The sequence below is a fragment of the Equus caballus genome, chromosome 1 (assembly GCF_041296265.1).
Source record: "Equus caballus isolate H_3958 breed thoroughbred chromosome 1, TB-T2T, whole genome shotgun sequence".
Lineage (NCBI taxonomy): Eukaryota > Metazoa > Chordata > Mammalia > Perissodactyla > Equidae > Equus > Equus caballus.
This window is the reverse complement of record NC_091684.1, coordinates 153068992-153095599: the sequence shown is the minus strand read 5'-3', so window position 1 is coordinate 153095599 and position 26608 is coordinate 153068992. Positions and strand designations below refer to the sequence as shown.

Genomic DNA, 26608 nt, shown 5'->3' with positions numbered 1-26608 from the left:
TGGAGGGACAAGACTCTTGATGAAGGAAACAAGTATGCTCTGTGGACGTGGCGGCACGGGGGACGCGGGGATCAAGGAGGTCCACTGAGGGTAAGGAAGTGGAGCGGCTCCATGTTTCAGATGTCAGTGCTGAAACGATCCTAAATTCTATCAATGCCCAAGACTTGGGTCTGCTTCCTGCTTCACTGTTCAATTTATATTTCCAAATGGACAAACTTGTATAGAAATAATTTCTATATGATAGAATAAACCAAATTTAAGTTGTATTTTCTGCATTCAAAAATATTTTAATTTCTATCTTTTTCATATCTTGGTCTATTGTTGTCTTCAGCCTTTCTTGAAAAGGATTATATTTTCCTTTTTGTGTGTACTTTTATGTATTTTTCTCTTTTTTGTATATTTCTGTGGTAAAGTACACATAACATAAAAGTAAATATTTTAACCATTTATAAGTGTACAGTTCAGTTATACTTCCCTTTTTACTGAGATAATAATGAAAATAGACTGTAGTTGGTTGGAGGGAAGCTGCATTTACTCAAAAAATTTTAAAGTTGATACTTTGGGTTTCTAACTTTGTTTTGAAATGCTACTGGACCGAGAAATCCAGAAATCTACGAACCACTGCCTTAGTGGAGAGGTGGGATGTGCAGAGTTCAGGGTGGAAATAGGCAAGAATAAAGCCCTAGAGAGAGGAATGTGCGGGGCATTTTTAGGAGGGTGTAGACTAGACTTGCTATAACAAAGTGTTCTTGAAAAGGAGTAGTTGGAATTAAGTTTTGGCCAATTTTTAAATACTTAGTGCCTAATGGATGTTCTGCTCATAGTAGAAATTAAATAAATATTTGTTGGTTGAGTGTAGTGAATGTTCAACTCAGATTCAGAAGAGCCAGAAAATAAAGTTTGAAGTTCAAACTTGACCAGAGCTCCCCAGCAAATATTCCTAGGATGGGTAAGCACTGGGCTAAGCTAGCAAGCCCCTCCCCCATCAAAGGAGCCAGGCAGGACCCAGGGCATCCGATCAGCTCCAGCCCAGAGGTATTCCAGTGTGCTGTACAAATAGTGACAATTGTCTATCGAGGCCAAGACTTCCACAGGAGACTATTAGTCTGGCGGCAGAGCACCATGTGGAGCCCAGGTGACCCTGAGTAATGGGCTCACTCTGCTCGCTGTGGTCTGAGCCAATTAATCACAAAGAGCTAGGAATCAAGAAAGGTAAGTTTTAATTCAATTAGCTGGCATAATCAGGAAGATGTCTCAAATAAACCATCTTCCAGGATTACAGAATCTTAAGGCAATTATATAGAGAAAACGGACAGTAAGGAGAGGGTCCAGGGATGTTGGTCTCCAGGCATCACATTGTTCCACTCTTCTGTCAGCTGTGATGGATAACCTTGTAGGTGTGTTTCCCACCTGTGGTCAGACTATTCCTGGAGAGAAACCCACAGAACAAAGTTTTAATTTATTAAGCTATCAGGGAGTACATACTGTAAGCAGAGGCCATAAATCAGGAGAGCACGTGGATTTCTTAGAGTATGTACAGAGCAGCAAGTAGTCACACAGAAGAGAAGCTGGGCCCATTTAGCACAGTAAAATGGCCTCAGTTTTGCTCACTTACACACGTTCAAAGCTAGAATCATTGGGAAGAAGAGTTCCAAGATAGATAGATGATAGACAGATAGATAGCAAATATTTGCTAATTGCCTCCCCAAATTCATTTCTTCTCCCCCACCTCTCCCTCTCACTTTTTAATAATACCTTGATATTTTCCACAATATGGTGTTGGTGGGATTGACTATACCCCAGCTCCAAGGGTGAGCCCTGATTGGCTTAAACTAATCAGCACTTCTCTTCTCCCAGCCCACAAAGATTGGTTCAGGGATGGGCACATAATCCAGTCAGAGATTTCTTTTCTTTTCTATTCTTTTATTTCCTTTTCTTTTGTTTTTTTTAATGAGGACTCGTAAGAAAAAAGTTCTTATATTTCTGTCTGAAGTTGACACAGAAAGCATGGAACCCTAAGGTGTTGGCAGCCATCTTTGGATCACGTCTGTAGAGCCTACTACAGGAGATGGGAGGAGGTGGAGCAGAGAAGCGGTGAAAGGGAAACTGGGCCCAGGTCCCAATGCTTAAGCCATAGATGAGGGCTGCCGTGAAGCCTATACTATCCCTGGGCTCTGCAATTTCCGCATAAGTCAGTTTGGGTCTTCTCTTTCACTTGCCACTGAAAACTGCTGATGCACCAGGCTAAAGTGATCATCAGAATAAGGAAGAAGAAAGTGGGCATTTGTGGTGAGCTAGCACTCTAGAGAGGAGCTGTTTAAGGAAAAAAACAAGAGGGATCTAGGAGGCTTTGAAGTGACTAGCCGTAAAGGGATGGGGGTGGCATTGGATGGACAGGGAGGGCTGGCTCTGAGCTTCAACATGAAAGAAGACGTGCACATCAGATGATTTCTGTCCTGACCTGTACTTTGATTAACACTACAGGCTTCTCCTCGGGGATAACAAAGGCCCCCACCAACTCCCTAGGGAAATGATGCAACCAGTCATTAGATGGTAGCTGGAGCAGCCGTGAGAGTCAGGAAACGGGAAAGGGTTGCTTGAGCAGTTCCCAGGGATAAAAAGAGGGGGCTAAAAAATGGGGGAGGGGGAGATTGTAAAAGGAAAAAAAAAATGCAGAGGGAAAAAGAAGACATAGATAGAAACCCAGCAAATAGGAGGGCAGCATAACCTGGTTGCTAAGAGAGGACCCTGGGATCAAACAGGCACAGTTCCAAAACCCACGCATCACTGACTAGCTATCTTAACTCATCTCTCTAAGCGTCCCTTTCCTGTCTGCAAATAAGCACGAAAATGCCACTCTTAGATGACTGTGAGGCTCCAAAAATATAATACAGGGAAGCCCCTAGCAGAATGTCTTGCAGGAGTAGGCATTCATTACTTGTGGTTATCTCATAAGAATAAGATGGATGAATGCAGGACAGGAGAGAAAGTAAAACTGCTTTACTTAGCTCCTGACCCTCAGTAGCAAGCAGCAAGCATTCACTCTGCATAGAAACAGAGGGGAACTAAGGGAAATTAAAAGAAAGGGTCACATTAAAATGGCTTTTAAGAAACGCCAATCATGTTTAATTTCCTCTGTTGTACTATTCTCTGACAGAGGCGCTTAGTAAATGCGTGTTGAATTGGGCTGACAATACTTGAGAATTGCCAACATACAAGGGGAAAAAGATCACTTAGAATAGAGTATTAAAACAAATCAAAATATCGCCAGTTTGATTTCAGGTGGCAGTGTGGCGCTACTTCTCGCCAAATCTGGGCTAGCTGGGCAGGGGGCGCTAGCACGTCCTGTCCTCACTGTCTGCCCGGGAGCTGGGATGAGCTGGAGATGACAATCACTGGCGCTTTTGTTCCACCTTGAAATCCTTGCCACAGGAGACCGCCTGGCAATTGGGCTGGGGTTAGGCAGGCGACGCAAATCTGAGAAACAAAGAGAGACCAGGCGGATAGCTCCTGGGACCAGGAAAGAGAGATGGATGGGATTCTGATTTGGCAGTGGCACCTGGTACCCACTACTAATAAATAATAGGACTGTCTAGCATTTATAAGGCACTTTATTGATACTAACAATAAGTCATCTCTATGAAGTACTCTACTAGTGGTAGCAATAAATAGCCATAGCTCTACACCTGCACTATCTCCTTCAGTCTTATCATCATCCGCTAAGTCCGTCTTATTATCACTATTTTGATAAGGAAACTGTGGCTCCGAGGGGTAAAGTCCTTCGGTCACGACAGAGAGGAGTCCAGACTTGACCCCAGACCTCCAGACTCAGGCAGAGCGGTGGCCAAGCTGCCAGGGAGCCTCAGAGGCGCCTTCCCCGCCGAGGGAGGACCGCAGGGGCCCGCCGGGCGCGCAGGTGACTGCACCCCCACGAGGGGGCGGGCTCAGCCGGTCGGTCCCGCCCGGAATCCCCGGCACCCACACACCACTCCACCTGCCCGAGAGCCCGCGGTGGTGCTGGCAGTCCAGGCGCTCCGCCGTCGCCCCAGCCTCGCCCTGCGCCCCTGTGCAGTCCGCCCGCCGTCCGCCCAAGCGTGCCCCTCGCCGCCGCCGCGCTGCACGCCCAGAGTGCGCCCTCTGCCCTCGCGGGGACTGGGGGCCCCGCCACCGTCATGCTGCCCGCCATCTACACGGCCCTGGCGGGGCTGCTGCTCCTGCCGCTGCTAGTGAACCTCTGCTGCCCCTACCTCTTCCAGGACCTGGGCTACTTCCTGCGGGTGGCCGGCGTGGCCCGGCGGGCGCGCAGCTGCGAGCGGCGCCGACCGGTGCGCACCATCCTGCATGGCTTCCTGGAGAAGGTGCGCCAGACGCCGCACAAGCCTTTCGTGCTCTTCCGCGACGAGACGTTCACCTACGCTCAGGTGGACCGGCGCAGCAACCAGGTGGCGCGGGCACTGCACGACCACGTCGGCCTGCGCCAGGGCGACTGCGTGGCGATCTTCATGGGCAATGAACCGACCTACTTGTGGCTGTGGCTGGGGCTGATGAAGCTAGGCTGTCCCATGGCGTGCCTCAACTACAACATCCGCGCCAAGTCCCTGTTGCACTGTTTCCAGTGCTGCGGAGCGAAGGTCCTACTTGTCTCGCCAGGTGAGCCTGGGGACTGTCCCGCCCTGGTACTGGGCTCCTCCGCACCTTCATGAACCTGCCACAGCGTGGTATAGGGGTTGGAGAGGGAGATTCAGATCGGAACTGGAGAGGTAGGGAGAGGGGATGACAACCCTTCCTCGAAACGCTAATTATCGATTAGAACGGCCTGCTGTGGAAGCTGACCGTGCCAGGCACTAAACTAAGCACTATCCATATAGTGGTGCTTTTAATCTTCACAGTAGGTAGGGTTTACTATCAGACTTTGTAGATGAGACTATTGAGGCCAGAGAGGTGAATTCTCACTGCAGAGAAAAGCTGACCTCACCTGATCCCCAAGGAGAAGACTTTGGGGAATCTGCCGCAGTGCCCTTGTGAACTCCCACTGCATCTACAGCAGTAGTGCCGTTTGGTTCTGTTGTTACTTCCTGCCACATTTCAACCGAGACCTGAAATGGTAACTTCATGCTAACTTCATAGTGACCAGGCCAGGAAGAAACTGAGACCCTGTTACCTACAGGACTGCTGGTTTTCTCTTCCCAGAAGTCTTGTCTCTGTGCGTGAGTAAGGACCAGGGGTTGCTTGTCACGCTATCATAGAGAGGAGGCCTAACCAGGTGTGGCTGAAAGACATGGAACCATAGGAAGCCTCACCTTTCTGGAATGGCTTTCTGTGCCAGGCTCTATGCTGAATACTTTAATTACTCTGAGAGATAATATACTATTACCCCCTGTTATACAGTTAAGGAAACTGAGGCTTAAAATTCCAACCTGGGTCTGTCCAACTTCAAAACCCATGGCTTTCCCTCCGTCGTGCTGCCTGCCTCTTCGTGGATGTAAAGTGTTATAGCTGGAAGGGATCTAGCATCCATTTGCTCTCCCCCTTCATTTCATAGCTGAGGCCAGCTAAGCAGTCGGCCTAGTGTCACAGAACGATGAGGTGTCTGTTCACTTGTAGGAAACATACATACTTGTTTCACACGGCGTAAAATAAATAATCCAAAAAATGAAGGCTTTGTATAGAAGTTTAAAAGCAAGGGGATAATTTTAAAGGTAGCCACGTTATTTGAAGGGGGTGGTGTTTTCAAGAAAATTCTCAACAATTTCTAGCTACCTGGGAAAAGAGACAACTTCACCACTGAGTAACTGGAAGACTCTTTCAAATCTAGTTACCAGTTAATTCAGAGGGAAGTCATTAGCACGATGATCTTTGTACCACTTCAGGTGGGATTTAAATCCTGTTTACCTGCATGGTACCCCAGCCCCCCTGTGAGGGAGGTCAAGGACTGGGAGTTTTATTGATAAAGAAGTCTGGGTTTAAATAACTAATAGACTTTGGTTTTGTAATCAAGTCAGAAATACAACTGGATAGCTCCTTTCCCACCCAGGCCAACAGTCCTCTGCCATTTGAGTGTGATGTTAGGTCAGTTATGTGGAGGGTATAATGAAATTGTGACGTTCAGATCAAATGTGAACCACACTTTCCCGTGGACGTCCGGCCCTCTCTGGCAGTAAACTGACCTTTGAGAGAGGCCGTGCATTTGAAAAACATTCAGTTATTCCACGTCACTCAGAGACTATTGGACACCATGCAGGATTACACTCTGACCTGAAACAGTTCCTGCCAAGAGAGTAACAGAGTCCAAAGTCGCATGCTTGGTAAATGCGCCCATGTGTAAATGTGTTGAATGGACTGATTCTTAGAATTCTTTAAAGTTGGAAGGGAGCTTAGAAATATTCTAATCCTATAATCCTCTAACTTTAATGAGTGTGTGATATTTCAATAAAAAGTTTAGAAAAGAAATTTCAAGGAACGTGAAAATCAACTGAGAATCTTGTTTTAAGAAACAGATTCCTGAGCCCCATCCTCAAAAAACACTGATTCAATAAGACTGTGGTGGGGCCCAGGAATGTGTATTTTTATAACAAGCCCCACCCCCAGAGGATTTTGAAGCAAATGGTCTGAGGACTAGGCTTTGAGAAACAATCAGCCTAGTTTCCACTTGTTTTATAGTCGAGCAAACAAAGGCTCAGAGGGGTGATATCAGTTGCCTAGGGTCACATGGCTAGTTAGCAACACAGAGCTGGGGACAGAACCTGAGTTTTTTTCTCACGTCCAGAGTACTTTTTATTTATTACACCATCTGAACGTGGTACATAAAGATGAGAAACTTTAGAAATATTGGAGGGGTGGAAATTCAACTGGGTTTGATTCTGTGCTTTGAATTTCAGCCTTAGGGCTATGGAGTTAATAAGAGAGCTTGAGTTCCAACTATCTGTGAAATTCTGGAGTGCGTGTGAAGGACCAGCACAGTGGCATTGATCATAAGCATTGATCCAGTTGTCCTGAATTGGGGGACTCTTCATAAAGCTTAACAGAGCTCAACCCTCTCAGAAATGTCAGTACCCAATTATTCCTTCAGAATGTACTTACAGAAAGTCAGAGATTCACAAAGACTTCCCTGAATCAAACAGAAGCACTGGTCTCCCAGAGAATATGATTTACTCTCTGTAGTGCTTTTCAGGATCCTTCTCCATAGATGAGTCTGATGTACATAATCACATGGAAAAATTGCCTTCAGCTGTTTGAACCTGTATCAACGTTGTAGTTGATAGAAACCAACTTATTGGGCCAGTAGTTTTTGAAGCAACTTCCCAAACATAAAATATAGGCGGAACAAGAAAGCATATTTAATTTCATACAACATAGGATATTTTGTAAAAAACATCCAAAAGAGCCCAGAAAATAGTAAATTTGCTTTGTTTCCATTTATGCTAGCATTAAGCTCATCACTAAACTAGTGCTTCTACTGCAAGGATAACCCAGACCTCCTTCATTGGCTCCCTGGCCAGGTCTATACCACCTGGCTCAACATAACCATGCAAGAAGTTCCACGGTATAGGAACTACTCTTGTACAAGGCCTTAGTAACAGTTAAAGATACTCTCTACTGTAAGACTGAGATCCAGAAATGTTATAAAATGTTCTAGATTACCTTTGACCTGGTTTTGCAAGGTTGTGAAAAATAAATTGGACCTCTTTTAAACAATGTGATAAAGGAAAATACTTCCAATAATGTTCAGAGACATTGCATCATTGAAAGTCCTAAAACAGAAGAACTTCATTATAAAGTAGTGTCAGGACGAAGGATAATTCTTGTCACAAACTTTTGAGGTTAGATTAAGAAAAGCAGATGGTACTATCTGTTTTCACATTAAGGAACATTTAGAGAGTCCCCACAAGGAACAAGCTAGTTGCTATGGTGGGATGGGAAGACACGATGATTAGGTCAAGGATCTTACAGTCCTGTAAAAGAATTAAGCCAAGTATATAAATGACTGTGACACCCAGGAGAATGTGATGAGTATGCTGAGAGAGCTACAAAGTGCTGTGGGGGGAAAAAGAGCAGAGAGTGAAGGCTTCTTGAGGGCACTGATGACTGAGCTGGGCAACTGCAGTTGGGGAGGGGGCGTCCGCAAGGGGACCCCAGAGGCAGTTTTTCATCAGGTCTGTAACACAGTGAGATGCTTATTAAAGCGTTTTACTACGTAAGGATAACAGCTTGCTGGACTTAGTAGTCGTTTTTTAAATTGTTTACTGAAGAGACTCTACTGTAGAAAAAATAGGGACTCAGAGAATCTAAGGAATGGCCAACAGCAGTGGCCTCACCTCTGTGGAAGGAGATAATTTTCCAGTGCCAACTTTAGTCAAGGATCAGAGTATAGAGATAATCTTATCTCAACCCCTCTGGTTTCTCTGGGCTGCCCAAGAGTAACTTAGATGATTGCCTCAGTGCACCCTGATTGTCTCAAAGGCTTAGAATTCTCTTATATATCTTTGAATAATGCCCAAGTAATACCTGGCACATAGTAGTCACTCAATAAATGTTTGTGGCATTAATGAGTTCCACCATTCTGGTTGATTGTAACAGGCTTTCTTCTCTGAAGCTTGAGAACCATTGGATTGGGCATGAGGGCAGGAAAAATGATGCTAAGAAAGATCAAATGTATTCTGAATTGAGAAAATCCACGTAGACCCAATCTCCCTCAGGCCCAGCCTCACTCTCCCACAGACTTGTTTACCTCTGACCAGTGGACTGTAGGAGAAAGGTGCTCTCTCTGGGTCTTGTTGCCAGAGAGGGAACTGGTGATGAGCACAGGATGGGCTGGGACCATAGTGGGGAGTGTCTGTGCATAGGCTAGTGGAGGACAGACACCCAGACGTCAAATGAGTAATGTATTCAAGGGCTGGGATCCCAACCATGTAGCCCAAGTTCTGAATAGAAAGCTAGCTTAAAGATATTCTCTCAAACTTTTCTTCTTGGCCTGTTCATAACTAAAGGTTGCAAGGGGGGTGGTTGTACAACTCCATTTGAAAACAAACTAGCACTTTGCTAACATACTTGAGAATACTTAAAAGTTCTTTTTCTTCGGAAACAAGAAAAGAATGAAGAGGTAAAAACAAAATAAAGTCTAAATCAGCTGTTACTCTTATTGAATCTGAGAAAGGAGAGAGTTTGGATTATTCTGCCTAATGAGTCTAAGGGCCCAGTATTTACAAAGGACCACCCCCGACACACACACACGGCCTCTGAGAGATAGGGAAGTAGCTAGTTGGTAGATAGGTGACGTGGTTGCTTATGGATATCAAATGATAACAATTATGTAAGGCCTGGTGTGACTTGGTAACCCCATGACAAGGAATTCCCCTTGATTCCAGGGCTATTTAGAAAGCAAGAGTTCACATAAGCAAGAACTTTGAGAGAAATGAAAAGTAATATTAAGAAATTATATAGTTACATAAATGTAAGCTGAGTGTCTATTTTCCTGTTAAAGATTTACTTACTCCTGGCAGGACTTAACCTTGGTTAAAGAGCTTTCTGATCTTAGGGGGATTGATTTTGGGGGCCAGGGAGAGGGAAAGGCCTATGCCTGCCTCTATCTGTTGATGTACAGACTAGACGATAGGTTATTAAATATTATAACTCCAAACTGCCAGTGACGGAAATGCAACATCCCAGTTACAAACGGCCTTTTCAAACTATTTTCAGACTGTCTGCAAGAGCTGTGTTAGAACCAGTTTGGGATTCTGTTGCCTTTCTGAATGAAGAAAAGATAAGTCTTCCATCCTGACTTGTTCATCTACCAACCGTTTCACAATCATCCCGGAATTTCCATCAGAACGCATTTCCTTTCACTGGCTTCTTTTCAGGTCTTCCTTTACTGATAAACATTTCTAGGGTGTTTTCTTTAACAAACTCCATCAGTTAGCCATTCTATGAGGCGATCTAAGAGCAGAACAAGCTAGAAGATTAAACGCTTCCCCTATTGGAAAGCTGCAGGTGTAGCCAGTAGCCTCTTGCCACATTGGTGATGAAGATTGCTTCCAATTACCACCCGCCCTCTCTCCCTGCTTTCTAGGAATGGGCCTGTGTATTCAGAAATTTCTCTTCTTCCCTTCTTCAAAAACAAAGGAGCAGGAGAAGGGAAACTTTCTATGCTACCTTGATATTTTTTTATTTTCTTTTTAACAAGACAGATTTTAAGTGGGGGGAAGTGGGATTTTGTAATCCCTCAATTTTCTATCACTCACATGTGTACTGCTTTCTCTGGGGTTCTGTTTCAACCCGTGATGGAAACCTAGACTATTGAAGAAGTGACAGGTCTATTCTACGCCCTTCAGGCAACTTTCCGTGAATACTATTTCTCATTCCCAAGCTTTTCATAAAGCTCAAGGTTATGCTTCATCAAAAAGATGAACAAGAAATCACCTATATTACTCTTTCAAGGCAGATCCACATGCTTTAACAAGCACTGAGCAGAAGGTCAAGTAGACAGCACCTTCCAGAATGTAAGGCACGTTACCAAAACTTGAACCTGAACGGCTAACACAAGGAGGTGGGATGCCCAGAAGCCCACGGTAATTCTTTTTATTTTGTTTGTAATCTTCCATGCATACACTTGCTGAGCCTCTGTCCTCATTTGTACAACAGGGTTGCCGGTATTTCGAACACAGGGTTGTTGTGGAAATTATGTGAAGTGATGTATGGAAAGCTACTATACAAATTGTTCTATGCAAGTGAATATTTTCAATCTTCGTTATCAGTAAGAATGAAAGGTGTAGCGGATGCTGCGATGCGCTGCCCAAATCTCCACAGCAGGACTGAGGTGCTTGTTCCTCAGCTGCTGGGAGCATTGGCAGTTGATAGCTGCCAGCTGAGGCCCTTTCCGGAACTTTCTGGCTTGAAGAAAGCCACTTTGCCCAAAGTCAAGCACCACCTCTCCCAGCCTGCATCCAGTGACTGGTTGTTGGGCAGGCATGAAGGTAGAGCCCACTTCCCTTAATTTGGGTCGACCCTGAAGGGCCATCCCAGGCCCAGAGTCCCCATAGGATCAGAGGATCAGCCGAGGGATGCCACCGTTGTGACTGCGTCACAGTTCAGCTTCTCCCTCTGTCCAGTCTACTTCCCTTGCAACCTCACAGGTGTCGTTCCTGAGAGCACACAGAATCTGAGACCCAGGGAACTCAACCCATGACAAATAGGATTATTTGAGCTATGTGTCCTGGCTGATTACCACTTTTATCTTAAGCAGACTTTACAATAGGAATTACAAAAAAAAAAATTCATGTGTGAAGGAGAAAACATGAATTATATTTATAAAAGACTTAAGATGCTGAATATCAAGTGTGTAGTTAATAAATGGCATTCACATCCAGAATTTCCTTTCAGATTGTTACATTTACAGGAAGGAAGGCTGCTACATAGGACATATTAGGTGTGTCCTGGTGTGGTTGCCGAGCCGCTGGAACCCCAAGTCAATGCCCAAACGCGAATTCTACACCAACAGCCCAGAGGACGAGCAGGGAAATTGTGTTGGACAGGGGCAGTGACCTTCCATTCAGATGAGGTGACTTCTGTGAAAGGTCAGGGATAACAAACTAAATGCCTGCAGAGGGCCAGGTAGAAGCATGAATGAAGTAGAAGATGCATGTGCTAAATTGCTTGAACTGTGATCCAGGATGACTCCTGCTTAATTACATTTGCTTTTACTTTTATTATTACTATTATTAATTTTAGATATACAACTAATGCCTAAGTATGTTTTCCTTTAAAAAATACAGAAAAAATTAAAGTCCCTTTTGACCTATAATTTTCCTCTCATCAAGACTGTTACTAAATCCTGTCTATTCCATCTCCCAAACATCTCTTAAATACATCGACTTCTCTCCACTCCCTGTTGCTACCTTAATGCAAACAAGCTTAATCTACCAAATCTCTGGTCTTGCCCCCTCCAATCCATTTACCTGACTTAAGTCAGGTCTCTACCTACATCCCAGCCTCTTCTCCCAACCTTCTTCCCCTCCCATTCTCCATTCCAGTCAGCTTCAGCCTCTTTTAGTTACTTTGGCACCATGCTGTTTGCCTCTGGGCCTTTGCATATGCTGTTCCCTCTACTAGAAACAGGCTCAGTCAATTTCAGTGGATCTTCCTCTTGCCAATGCCTGCTCATCTTTCAGGTCTCAGTTTAGATAACACTTCCTTGGAAATGTCTTTGTGCCCCTCCCCTGTGCTTCCAAAGCACCATCTCCTTCCCTTATTGTGACACCTCTGACACCTTATTTTAATGGATTATTTCATTTTCTGTTTCCTCCGCCAATAGACCAGAGATCTATGAAAACAGGGACAGTGTCTGGTTTGCTCACTGTTGCATCCAGTGCTTGGAATCATGCCTGGCACATGGGGAGCTCTCTTCAAATAGATGCTGGATAAATGTTGGGAGAGAGGGAGGAAGGGAGTAAGAACAAATCCAGGTAATTTCTGAACGTTATTTGACTATATCACCTCAGCCTCAGACAGAAGGGAAGGAGGAGATTTCTTCATTCTCAAATAGCTATAGTAGTTGTTTTTTAATTTACTTTTGTGACCCCTTACTTGTATGCAAACCATACCTGCTTCACAGAAATTATTTTGCATTTTATTTTATTAGAGATCTGTCAACTCACAGTATTGCAAGAGCTGAATCCTTTAAAATCAACAGCTTTCGCTTATTCCTCTGTCTCTTCCATACTGACTGATACAATACTTTGTGCAGATTCTTTCAATTATTAACATTTATTGAGCATTTATCTAGTGTTTGGGGGGGTACCAAGATGATTAAGTTATAATCCTTTAATCTGAAAGTTTTCAGTGTCTAACAGAGGAGAAAACGAACTGAAGCATGTCATACTACATACTAAGTGCCCTGGGAGAAGTCTATGCAGGCTTCGGTGGGGGCAGCTAACTTGACTCTGTGGCAAGGCAACAGAGAGAGGTGGCACGGAGGCTGAGTCTCGAAGGATGAGCTGGAGTTTTCCAGGTGACCAGTGGGTGAGAGCACATTCCGAGCAGAGTACGGGCACATCCCATTCATATAGATCAGTGTGGTTAGAGGAAAGGGACAAAAGGTAGATAGTAGGCTATTGAAGGAATTTAAACAGGGCAGTAACGGGAAGTCAGGCAGTAGTGTGGCTGATAAACTGGAAGCAGGGAGAGGTTAGAGGCAAGGAGGAGGTCAGGAGGCTATTGTGATGTTCTGCAGGAAATATAGTGAGGACCTGAACCAAGGCAGTGGCAGGGGCTAGGACGTTACCGCTCCAGCTTTTATAACAGTAATATTTTTTATAATCTTCCTGAAATGCTGAAGAACGAGAGAGAAACCAGGCAAAATAAAAGAGTAGAGGAGGGCAAAAAAAGACGGAAGCTCATCTAATAGAGATTGAAAAAAGAACTGAGGCAAGTAGTACATTAAAGAATGAGAGCCAATAGAAACTCCAGGAGAAAACAGTTCAAGAAAGGAAATATGGTTAGAGTATTTTATTTGGCTCTGCCGTGAATGATAGATACTTAGTCACCATCTTGTCGATCTTGATGATTGGTTTTCATCTTCTAGAGCCAACCCATAGGCAACGCTGGGAAGACAGAATTATGTCTCAGAATAGATGTAAATACCATTAACCCAGATAAAGTAAAGTAAAGATCATAACTGTTGGGAGTAGACGGGGTAAAATGGAGGTGGGGATCAAAATTGATAGGTCAGAGATAGCAGGAAAAGCACATTCTTTGGTGATGGAGAGGTGATTGCCAGAAGAAACAGCTAAAAAAAACTGAAAGTGATTGCATCTGAGCAAAAGGTTTCGTTGTGAGGACAGGTGGGGTAAGGACCTACTGATTTTCATTATAAACCCTTTTGTACTATTTGATTTATTTTACCAAGTGCATGAGTCCTTTGGTTAACATGCTTTAAAACTTTTTAAATGCGTCTATCCAGATGATATTTCTTGTCTTGATGGAGACATCATACACAACATCTGAAAAACAAAGCATATCAGATGAATCAGGTATAGGCTCCCCAAGGTAATTCCCAGGGGTACTGAGTCACCTTCCCATTAAGAATAAGTCTATTCACTTCAGTTATCACAATTCAAGACAAGTGAGTTTAAAGGCCATCTCATCTTATGGTTTAAGGGCACAGAAATCCAGTGGCAAACATGAAATGTGGTTTACATATTAACTCAGTGCCTTTAAAATTTTTTGACCTTGAACTGCAGTGAAAAATACATTTGTGGGGGGCCAGCCCCTTTGCATAGTGGTCAAGTTCAGCGCACTCTGCTTCGGAAGCTTGGGTTCACAGGTTTGGATCCCGGGCACGGACCTACACCACTCGTCAGCATGCTATGGCAATGACCCACCTATAAAATAGAGGAAGATTGGCAAGAGATGTTAGCTCAGGGCGAATCTTCCTCAGGCAAGAAAAAACAATACATTTGTGTGTGACCCAGTGCTCAGACACCACATAACTGAAACAAAACTTTTTTAAAAACAATACTTACCTGTTACTATGTGTGATATGCTCTGAAATGTTCTATTTCATTCTCTCTTAATTTTTTTAAATACTGGTCACTTTAAACTTTAACAATCCACTACTGTATTGTGACCCACAGTCTGAAAAACATGCTAATCAGTCCTTTTTGCCTCAGACCAGAGAATGTGCTTATGAAATTTGGAGGTTATTTCTCAGATCGCTGAACCTTCCTAGTGGAACTACTTGTTACTGATGTGTGGGAAAAAAAATGAAAATATGGTATATAAAGTTGGCTTCTATCATCTTTGTTATTTAGCGCAGCTCTCTTATTTTCATTTCTCTTCTCCTTCCTTAAATTTTCTTTTTTCTTTTTATCGCTGGTCTTGTGGGGCACATATTAGGAATAACTAAATTCATTTCTGGAGAATTTTGAGATGTATGCCAAACATGTGTATAATTTATGCACTATATCCTTTGGTTTTTACCCATACGTCCATTTGTTTGTACAGATTTTAACCAACCATCTGCTGCTTATGAAACCATCAAAACCCAGCCTTCCCTCAACTATTGGAATCGTGTGATATTTTCAGATGTGGCAAATTCTATGTTTAAAAATGCATAACTATAAGCATGACTTGTCATGTCTAGACATTTTAGCAAAAATTATACTGAAAACAAATACCATAAAGTTTATTGCACTGATAAAATGTTAATGGACTAATTAAATTTGTTTGGATTTTTTTTTCTTGTTAAATTAAGAATTACAAGAAGCTATTGAAGAGGTGCTGCCAAGCCTGAAAAAAGATGATGTGTCTGTTTATTATGTGAGCAGAACTTCTAACACAGATGGGATCGACTCTTTGCTGGACAAGGTGGATGAAGTGTCGACGGAACCCATTCCAGAATCGTGGAGGTCGGAAGTCACTTTCTCCACTCCTGCCTTGTACATTTATACTTCTGGAACCACAGGTAAAAATAAAGAGAGGATTCTCAAAGAAATGCACCTATCCTGAAGGAGTTAAATTTGGGCTAGGTTTTCAAATGTTCTCTTTCTTTGGCGAAATTTATCAGATAACTAATACGTGAGAGGATTTAGCTCTTTGCCCGTGGGAACTGATCTTATTTCATAGCATATGATCCCATTTGAGTTTCTCCAAGCAGATTTCCCCCTAGTTGGTATGTAGAACAGAAAAAGAGGTTAACCAAGAACTACAAAAATAGGTATGACAATGGATGAAATTTGGCACTGAATAAGTTGTTAGAATTTTTTTAATAATTGTTTATTTTTTAATGATTGTATTTTGATTATATTATATTCATAGTCCATATATAATATGTAACCAATTATAAATGGAATACCAGAGAATACTATAGGACAATAATGGGTTATATTTATATAATATTTTCACCACTATCATCCACCTATTCATCACTGACTTGGAGCTCTTTGGTGCTGCAGGTGTAGGATGGCTCTAGCTCAGGGCCTAAAATACTATATTTCATCAAATTTAGGATGGCTTCAACTGTAAGCTGCACTATTATTTTATGAGCCACCAAGAAAAAACACTGCCAATTAACAGTGTTATTGGAACACTGCTATATGGAACAGGCACTATTAAGGGTAGGATGTACTAGGCCCTCTCTTAGGAGCTTTATAGCATATGTTCCTACAACTCTCCCACCACCCTTAAGATAGGTACTACTCTTATTCCCATTTTACAGATTCAGAAACTGGCACTTAGAGATTTCAAGAACTTCCCAAGATAAGAAGTAGAAGTGTCAGGATTCACCTTGGTAGGCTGACTCCACAGCTCATACAACTGACCACTCTGCCACAATACCTCCTAGTTCATCCATTTAACAGATATTTAGTGTCTGCCTACTCTAGGCCAGGCAGAATGTTACCAAAATGTAATAATATGAAACCTGAGGGATATATTTAAAAGGAGGACATGGGCCAGCCCCTGTGGCCTAGTGGGTAAGTTTGGCACTCTCCACTTCAGCAGCCCAGGTTCAGTTCCTGAGCACAGACCTACACCATTCATCAGCAGCCATGATGTGGTGGCAGCTCACATATAAAAAGAAGAAGATTGGCAACAGATGTTAGCTCAGGGCGAATCTTCTTCAGCAAAAAAAAAGAAAGGAAGAAAAAAGAAACAAAAGGAGGACAGGAAGCCAGCCCCAGAATGCTGATTATTAACATTAGAAAATTGAATATGTGAAAGTTTCATCACTTTTGGTTAAAATTTTAATTCAATTTAAGCAGGTAATATATGCATGCATTTTCCTTGTAAAATAATCAAACATTATAGATAAGGCTAAAGGTATCTTCAAGCCTTTTATCTGAACACCACCCTACGGGTACTCTCTCCTTCACCTCCACCGGCTCTCAGCACCCATCTCATCTCCCAGTTCCCAGACCTGAGTTTAACCTGAGTGTCGACATCCTTTTGTACAGTCACTTTAGCTAAATATTTTCTTTACGTAAATGAGGAGAGAAGGATGGGAATGACACATTAAAACTGGTGTCCGGGGCTGGCCCAGTGGCGCAGCAGTTAAGTGCGCACTTCTGCTTCTCGGCAGCCTGGGGTTCGCCGGTTCAGATCCCGGGTGCGGACATGGCAGCGCTTGGCACGCCATGCTGTGGTAGGCGTCCCACATATAAAGTAGAGGAAGATGGGCACAGATGTTAGCTCAGGGCCAGGCTTCCTCAGCAAAAAGAGGAGGACTGGCAGTAGTTAGCTCAGGGCTGATCTTCCTCAAAAAAAAATAAAATAAAATAAAAAATAAAACTGGTGTCCAAAGCATAATGTCTATCATTTTTTTATTTGTCAAAAGTTTTATATTGGGGCTGGCCGGGTGGTGTAGTGGTTAAGTTTGCACGTTCCACTTGGGCGGCCCAGGGTTCACAGGTTCAGCACCTAGGCGTGGACCAAGCACTGCTCGTCATGCCACACTGTGGCAGCATCCCACATAAAACAAAGGAAGATTGGCACAGATGTTATCTCAACAACAATCTTTCTCAAGCAAAAAGAGGAAGATTGGCAACAGATTTTAGCTCAGGGCCAATCCTCCTCACACACACACAAAAAAATTATATATTGCCATGCCAACATGATGGTGGGATGACAGTTAACCAAATGCTTCCACTACATACATACACACTATGTTAATATAAGGGACTTTTATCCTCTTTCTTAATAGAATGGTAAAATTAAACTGCAAACTTTGATTTGGGAAACAATTGACATAAAACGAGGCCTTAGTTAGTGACAGGGAGTTCTATCTAGTCTTAATACTGAACAGACAAGTATGAAATTTCTACACAATGCAGGTCTTGGTGGTCAAACACCCACCTTAGGTAGAAAAAGAGAATGAACACTCTTTAATTTAATCCCATAATTCAGAATTTATATTTAATTGGAAGATAATTGGGTTGATGTTTATTTCACTTTTCTCATCTCTGAATAAAATATTTGCTAAATTACTCCTGTAAATGTTAAAAGAACTCATTTAAGCCACTAGAGAACAAATGTTTTCTCTGTTCCTCAAAGACAGTCATTAGCACAAAATTATTTAATAGTTACCAAATATTCTTATTTCTTCATTAATACAAAATCTTAAATTAAGGAATTTCTGAAAGTTCTTCAAAGCGGCAAACGATGTGCATTTCTTTTTTAAAAATATGATTCAGAGCTTTTACTATTCAGATGATTTTTTTCCATGGTGAATACAGTTGATTTATTGATGCTTTCTTTTATTTCTTAATGTTAGTATAGAATCGGGCGTGAATACTAACACAATGCCGCTGGCCCACTGTCAAAGAAGCTGCATTTTGAATTGTGTTTGTAAGTTCATAGATTGCTGGCCACATTGCTTTGCCTTATAACAAACTGCTGTAATTTAGGCAATCCCTGGCTGAGGTACCATCGAGTGTTGAATGCTCTGAGTCTACAGGGAACCGCCTTCCTCTTCACAAAGCCAGTGTAGCCACTCAGGTTGTAAACTCGAGCCCCAGCCCCTTAGTAATGACGTCATCCCTTCCCCAACTAAACGGACTTTCCATGGGAAGCAATATAAGCATAGCCTTTCAACAGAATCTTACCAAAAAATTACGTAAATTGTAGTTCAGAAAATGCAAGTGTATTACTCTGGTGTACTAAAACGACACCAAGATGCCACTTTTCACCTTTCAGATTGGCAAAAATCCCCACATTTGAGAGCACACTATGGCAGGCTGTGAGGAAGCAGGTACACTCACGTATTGCTGACGGGAAGGTGAATGGGGACAGCCCTTATAACTGGCAATGGGGCAGTATCTATCGAAATTACAAAGACTTATACCTTTTGACCCTGTAATCTCATGTCAGCAGGTTTATCCTAAAGATATAGCATCATTCATAATGTGAGCTACCAGGTGCTCCAGGCTATTCACCGCAACATCATTTGAAATAGCAAAGCACTATAAATAAATTATAATACACACATACAAATGACTTGATGCAACTGAAAGAGAGAGAATAAATGAATGAATAAATAAGGGAAATTTCTATGTACAAATACAGAGAGAGCTTCAAGATACATTGTTAAGTGGAAGGGAAAAAAGCGCAGAAGAGTGTGCATATTTTTTTTAATGGAGGAAAGGGCAAGAACATATGAGCAAATGTTCATATTTGCTTTTATTTATATAAAGAAAGCCCAGAAAAGTACATAAGAAATTCATAAAAGTGGTATGAAAGAAGGTGATGAGATGAATAGGCTATTTAATCTCTCTGAATCTCAGCCTTCTCATCTGTAGATTCGAGAGTATAATTCTACTTATTCATTAAGAAATTAAATGAAATTTTGAAAATGCCTTGCAAGGTGATAGGCACAGAGCAGAAATTCAATAGGTGTTCATTCCTTTCTCTTCAAATTACTACTGTAATAATCGTCTAACTCAGGGGTCAGCAAACTATGGCCTATGGGCCAAATACAGCCCCCACAACCCCCCATCTGTTTTTGTAAAGTTTTATCAGAACGCAGCCACATTCTTCCTTTCTGTGTTTGGCTGCTTTCGGCTGAAAGAGCAGAGTTGAGTAATTGCAGCAGAAACTCTATGACCCTGCAAAACCTAAAACATAAACTATCTGGTCCTTTACAGAGAAAATTTGCCGACTCCTGGTCTAACTGATCCTGGCCATGCCCTGTGCATTTCTGTAATCACGAGATGATGACTCTTCCTAAGCGAGGTCCCTCTCCCAGACCACGTGTCTGTGAATGACCCATCTTGGCTCACTCATGCCTTCTCTTGTGTCTTGCAAAGGTCTCCCAAAAGCTGCAATGATCAATCATCGTCGCTTATGGCATGCAACCGGCCTGGCTGTTTCAAGCGGGATTAAGAAAGATGACGTCATCTATACCACTTTACCCTTGTACCACAGTGCTGGGCTGATGATCGGCGCAAATGGATGTATGGTGATTGGTAAGCTTTTCTCCTCAACAAGACATCGGAGCTCAGTGCACATTCACAGCTGCTCACAAGGAAAAGTAATACAAGATTTGGCTACTCTCCTGTGTGCTAGGAACACTGTTTAATTCTATGTTAATAACAAGACTATTTGGCTCACGCATCGCAAGCAGTTATGTAAAATAATTTATAGTTTCTCACGCCTACTTGTCTAGTAATGTAATGCTGTAATTGTTTAGTTTATCAAGGAGGAAACTTCTTTAAAATATTTTAGGTCTTTATCCAGGTTAAGACATTTAATTCTTATATTCCATAAATAATTCTCTTACATCATTTCCATCTTCAGAAATCTACACATTTATCTCCATCAGCATCGGATTTAAGTTGTCCCTTCAGTTGTCCCTGTTCTACTTCATTCTTCCCTATTCCCATCGCTCCTCAGCTCTGGCCAGAATACCTGGTTTGTCATCGCTCTCTTTCCTTCTCAACCTTTACTGCTCAAATTAGAGTTGCCGTCTTCTCTCCTTTCAGGAGGGTTTATGCCACTTTTATACATTAAAGCTCAGTCCAATATCCACCTCTTCCAGGGAGCCATCTCTAACTCTATAAGCTAAGAAAGTTAATTTTTTCTCCCATGTGGCATTTCATTTTAAATAATCGTATATCTATATATACATATACATATGCATATGTTTATACATATATGATTACCCAAGCCTCTGCTTCTTTCCCTCATCAACTTATCGATCAGCTATAAAATACTTGGCCCAGCATCAGTACCAGCCTCCAAATCAGCAAGCAAGGACTGGGCTTCATCATATCGCTGGGCCCTTCAAGAACAGGGTGACCGTGAGTCTCCCAAAGGGACAATTCAACCACTCACATGTTTGCTTAAGCACCATAAATACATGCTAAAGAAGAAAAAATAGTGTTTTAAAAAATTTCTTCTAAAACATTGGACTTTTGTATATTTAGGAGTAAAAATTAATAACATGAAAAAATATTTGTAAGATTTTTATTTCACTTAACTACATTTCATGCCTGTAATTAAATTGACTATGACAGACATATTATTTTTACCCATTGTATTAGTTTCATATTGCTACTGTAACAAATTTCCACACATTTAGTGGCTTAAAACAACACAGATTTATTCTCTTACTGTTTTGATGGTCAGAAGTCCTAAAGTCAAGGTGGCAATAGGGCTGCATCCTTCTGGAAGCTCTGGCTAGAAGAATCTGTTTCCTTGCCTTTTCTAGCTTTTAGCAGCTACCTGCATTCCTTGGCTCTTGGCCCCTTCTTCCATCTCCAAAGCACATCACTCAAACCTTTTGTTTCCGTCATCCTATCTTCTTCTGCCTTTGACCTTCTCACCTTCCTCTTACAAGGACCCTCGTGATTACATTGGGCCCACCCAGATAATCCAAGATAATCCTCCCATGTCAAGATCCTTAACTTAGTCATATCTACACAGTTCCCTTTGCCGTGTTAGTAGCATATTCACAGGTTCTAGATATCAGGATGGGGACATCTTTGGGAACCATTATTTTGTCCACCTCCCCCATCAAAGAAGAATATCTCCCACTTGCTCAAGACTCTGGCTCTGCATTACCTATGAAATTAAGTCTGGCTCCTCGACCTGGCACTTCCAAGCTCTCCAGGATTGCACCCCTAGCTTCTTCTCCACACTCATCTCCCATGACCCACCCACCCTTCTCCACCCCAGTCACAAGCCAACTGAGTCTTGGCCATCCCCCAAACCTTTTAGACTGTCCTGTCTTTATGTTCATGTCTTTTCCTCTGCCTGCAATTCTTTCATCTTCCTCCGTATTTACTTCTTAAGACCTAATTCAAATCTTACCTTTTCCAAACTATGCCTTTCTCAGCCCTTGCCCCTGAGCAGAATTAATCTACACACACACATACACAAACACGCACACACACTCGCTCATGTTCATATTCCTTTTTGAACGGCCTCTTTTGAACCATTTATTGCACAATGACTTTTATTAGAAAGACTTTTGTGTCTTCTCTCCCACTAGGTTGGAAGTTCCTACAAGACAAAACCAAGTCTTATTTGTTTTTTTGCATTGAATATGATTGGTACTCAATACTTGTTTGTGAATATGATATTTAAATTTCTACCTTTCAAAAATGACAAATATAATTGGGGAGATATTTTTTGTAGCACTTCTTTATCAACACTTTCTATGCCTTCTCTGTAGGTGCTACTATTGTCTTGCGGATCAAATTTTCTGCCAGCCAGTTTTGGGATGACTGCAGAAAGTATAACGTCACTGTCATTCAGTACATCGGGGAACTGATTCGGTATTTATGCAACTCACCCCAGGTAACACTTCCCATGTCTCATTATCTTTTTGAAATGGATAAGATGGGAATTCAAGGCACTTTGGCTCAAGCTAGGCTTCAGCTGATTTGTATACATCAGTTTTCATTTTAGACTGCAGTTGCTTCTCTTGGCACCGCACCTGTCACGTGGAGGGGATTTGCTCGATGGCAATTGCTATTACTATTATTATTCCCCACCTTTTTACCTGTTTTCACATCTTACCCTGTACCTAGCATATCGTCTGCTTCCCTCTCTGCCTATTTAAAGCCTGCTCGTTGTCACAGCCCAGCTCAAATGATACCTCGTATGTTAAACCTGTTTGGGTCACTCTAACAAAAGTCATTACTCCCTTCCCCTACAGCATTTGACTTCTATCCCCTCGTGGCCCTTGTCACATTTCAGGTGTTTGTTTTCATGCCTCCTACCCTCCCTAGGCTGTGAAATCTTTGGTGGCAGGGACCACATCTTGTCTCCTGCCTCTCTCTTCTACCAAAGGCCAGCAGGAAACTTCTACTTAATGTTCTGTAATGAATAAATCCCCATGTGGCTTTGGGGGACAGACCATCCAACTAAGTCTGTCACCAAACTTGGAACACATATTCCCCAAAGTAACTCCAAGGGCCTTGGATCTACCCTGTTTGCAGAAATCCAGATTTTTTCTTCTGTTTTTTTTTTCTGAGGAAGATTTGCCCTGAGCTAACATCTGTTGCCAATCTTCCTCTTTCTTCGTATGTGAGCTGCCACCACAGCATAGCCACTGACAAGTGCTGTAGGTCTGTGCCTGGGAACCGAACCTGGGCAGCTGAAGCGGAGTGTGCTGAACTTAACCACTAGGCAACTGGGCCTGGCCCAGATATCTTGCTGAGGTTGTTCTGTAGAGCTCCTCCTGTCCAGTCCCTCAGCTCTCATCAGAAATCTGGCAGCCTGCCTGGAGACCTGCTCCAGGTTTCTCAACAGTGGCACTGCTGACGTTTTGGGCCCATTCCTTCTTTGCTGTGTTGACTTATTCTGTGCACTGTAGGATTTAGTAGCGTCTCTGGCCTTTACACAGGACATACCAAAAGTACCCCTCCCTCCCCTGAGGTCATGATAATTAAAATGTATTCAGACGTTGCCAGATGTCCCCTGGCAGGCAAAATCAACCCCAGCTGAGAACCACTAGACTCGACAATGCAGTAAACTCACCAGATTCTGCTCCGTTTAATCCTTTCAATTATCATAAGAAAACAACCTCGAAGGACCACTAAGTGGATAAATTACTATTTCTAAGCCCCTGTTATGTTTAACTTATATAACAGCTGTGTGCTGTGTGACATAGACAGAAGTATAAGGTGCTCTTGCCCCAGTTCTTTCTGTCCTCACTTCATTCAGTCTCTGCCCACATGTCACCTCATCAGAGAGGCCCCTCTTACTAATTATCAGACAGATCACCCTGCCCCTCACGGGGTGTCCATCTCGTGGGTTACTGCTTTTCTCGGCACTATCACTCCTGATATGTACAGCTTTAAATGACTATTGTCTGTCTCCCCCAATTAAATGAAAGCTCCACGCACCAGGAGTTTTGTTTGCTGCCAGATCCTAGCACTGAGATCTATACCTGGTGCGTCCTAGACATCAACAAATTTTGCTGAATGAACGTCAAAATTTTTGCTGCTGGGGGCCAGCCCTGTGGCATAGTGGTTAAGTTTGGGGCACTCCACTTTGCAGGCCAAGTTCGTGGGTTCAGATCCCAGGCGTGGACCTACACCACTCCTCAGCCATGCTGTGGTAATGACCCACATATAGAGGAAGATTGGCACAGATGTTAGCTCAGGGCTAATCTTCCTCAAGCAAAAAAAGAGGAAAGTTGGCAACAGATGTTAACTCAGGGCCAATTTTCCACAGCAAAAAAAAAAAAAAAAATCTTGCTGCTGAAAAATGTATAATTAACTTGAGTGAGGTAATATGTTCCCCCAAAATGTTCAGGCTCAGCACATACTATTCTGATTTGGGGGGCAGACTCAATAGATTCATGAGGGTCATAATTAGCTGTAGGCTGGGGTAGGACCTTTCCCACAGCCATTTCTGTCGATGTCATTATTGAATTTTTTTCACATTAGTATTCCGTCTGGTCCTCAAGATTGCATGCCTCTATATTAAAACCCAGAAATCCATATGGGGCCCTTCTGTTTGGCTTTTCTTCTCTGCCTTAAAGGCAACCCCTTGTCAGTCAGAATCCTCCTCAGGGAGGGTGTGTTATTTCTATTAGTTCTAATGAGAGCCACCTTTGGACTTGAAGAAAATAAACATGTTTGTGTGTAGCTCTTTCAGGCTGACACACGCTCACACATACACAACTTCCCACTTTTTCCTTTTGCTTAATATTGTCTCAGATTCTGGAAAACAGAGAATTTGATTAGGATTTTATTTGTTCAAAACATTATGCTTTGGTGTATAATTCATGCATGACTTCTGCTCTGGAGGATTTGGAGTTTCCATTTTTCCCTTACTTCCCCCGACCCCTGGGTTCTGGTTTGTCTGGGAAATACTTAAGAGAATTGTAAGAAATGACCAAAGTAACATCAAAAAAACTTTCAATTAAAGATGTTTTTAAATGATAAGATCTTATATATAGAAAACTCTAAAGATAAAAACTGTTAGAACTAATAAATGAATTCAGCAGAATAGTGGGATACAAAATCAGTTGCATTTTTATAGGCTAACAATGAACAATCTAAAAAGCAAATCATAAAAACAATTCCATCTTCAATAGCATCAAAAGGAATAAAATACTTAGGAATTAACTTATCCAAGTAGGTGAAAGACTTGTACAATGAAAACTACAAAACATTGCTGAAATAAATTATAAAGAAGACATAAATAAATAGAAACACATCCCATGTTCATGGATTGGAAAACTTAATATTATTAAAATGTTAATACTGCCCAAAGCAATCTGTGGATTCAATGCAATCTGTATCAAAATCCCAATGAATTTTTTTGCAGAAATACAAAAACCCATCCTAATATTCCTTTGGAATTTCAATGGACCCCAAATAGCAAAAACAATCTTGAAAAAGAAGAACAAAACTGGAGGACTCCACTTCCTGATTTCAAAACTTACTGCAAAGCTACAGTAATCAAAACAATGTAGTACTAACATAAAGACAGACATATAGCACAAGGGAGCAGAATGGAGAACACAGAAATAAACCCTTATGTACATGGTCAAATGATTTTTGACAAGGGTTCCCAGACCATTCAGTGGGAGAGGACAGTCTTTTGGTGCAGGGAAAACTGGATATCTACATGCAAAAGAATGAAGTTGGACCCTTACCTAACACCATATACAAAAATTAATTCAAAATGGATCAAAGACCTAAATTTAAGACCTAGAGCAAAAACCTATTATAAGAAAACATAGGACAAAAGCTTCACAACATTGGATTTGTCAATTATTTCTTGAATATGACACCAAAGGCACAGACAACAAAGGAAAAAGTTGGACTTCGTGAAAATTAAAAAATTCTCTATCGATGCTGGATGCTATCAACAGAGTAAAAAAGCAACCCTCAGAATGGGAGAAAATATTTGCAAATCATATATCTGATAAGGGATTAATATCCAGAATATATAGAGAACACCTAAAACTCAACAGCAAAAAAAAATAAACAATCTGATTCAAAAATAGGTAAAGGACTTGAGTAGACATTTCTCCAAAGAAGATATACAAATGTCCAATAAGAAAATGAAAAGATGCTCAATATCTCTAATCATTAGGGAAATGCAGATCAAAACCAAAATGAGATACCACTTCACACCCATTAGGATGGCTACTATCAAAAAGACAGAAAACAATAAGTACTGGCAAGGATGTAGAGAAATTGGAACACTTGTGCACTGTTGGTGGGGATGTAAAATGATACAGCTGCTGTGGAAAACAGTATGGCAATTCCTAAAAAAAACTAAAAATAAAATTACCCTATGATCCGGCAATTCCACTTCTGAGTTCATACCTTAAAGAATTGGAAGTAAGGTCTTGAAGAGATATTTGTACATCCATGTTCATAGCAGTGTTACTCACAATAGCTAAAATGTGGAAGCAACCTAAGTGTCCAGCAATGGATGAATGGATCGGCAAACTGTGGTATATATGTACGATGGAATATTATACAGCCTTAAAAAAGAAGGAAATTCTGCAGTATGCTACCACATGGATGAACCTTGAGGACATTATTTAAAGTGAAATAGCCAGTCACAAAAAGACAAATACTGTATGATTCCACTTATATGAGATACTTAGAGTAGTCAAATTCATAGAGACAGAAAGTAGGATGGTGGT

General features: G+C 42.0%; 1 protein-coding gene across 1 annotated transcript in view; it reads left to right on the top strand.

Annotated features, from left to right (window-relative positions):
• The first annotated feature begins 3792 nt into the window (after window positions 1-3792).
• Window positions 3793-26608, top strand: part of SLC27A2 (solute carrier family 27 member 2) — a 46485-nt gene continuing 23669 nt past the window's right edge. Inside the window, exons 1-4 of the mRNA XM_001502007.5 lie at window positions 3793-4650; window positions 15248-15457; window positions 19794-19952; window positions 22163-22287. Coding sequence (XP_001502057.1) covers window positions 4173-4650; window positions 15248-15457; window positions 19794-19952; window positions 22163-22287 — 972 coding nt within the window. The 5' untranslated portion in view covers window positions 3793-4172. The remainder of the gene's footprint in view (window positions 4651-15247; window positions 15458-19793; window positions 19953-22162; window positions 22288-26608) is intronic.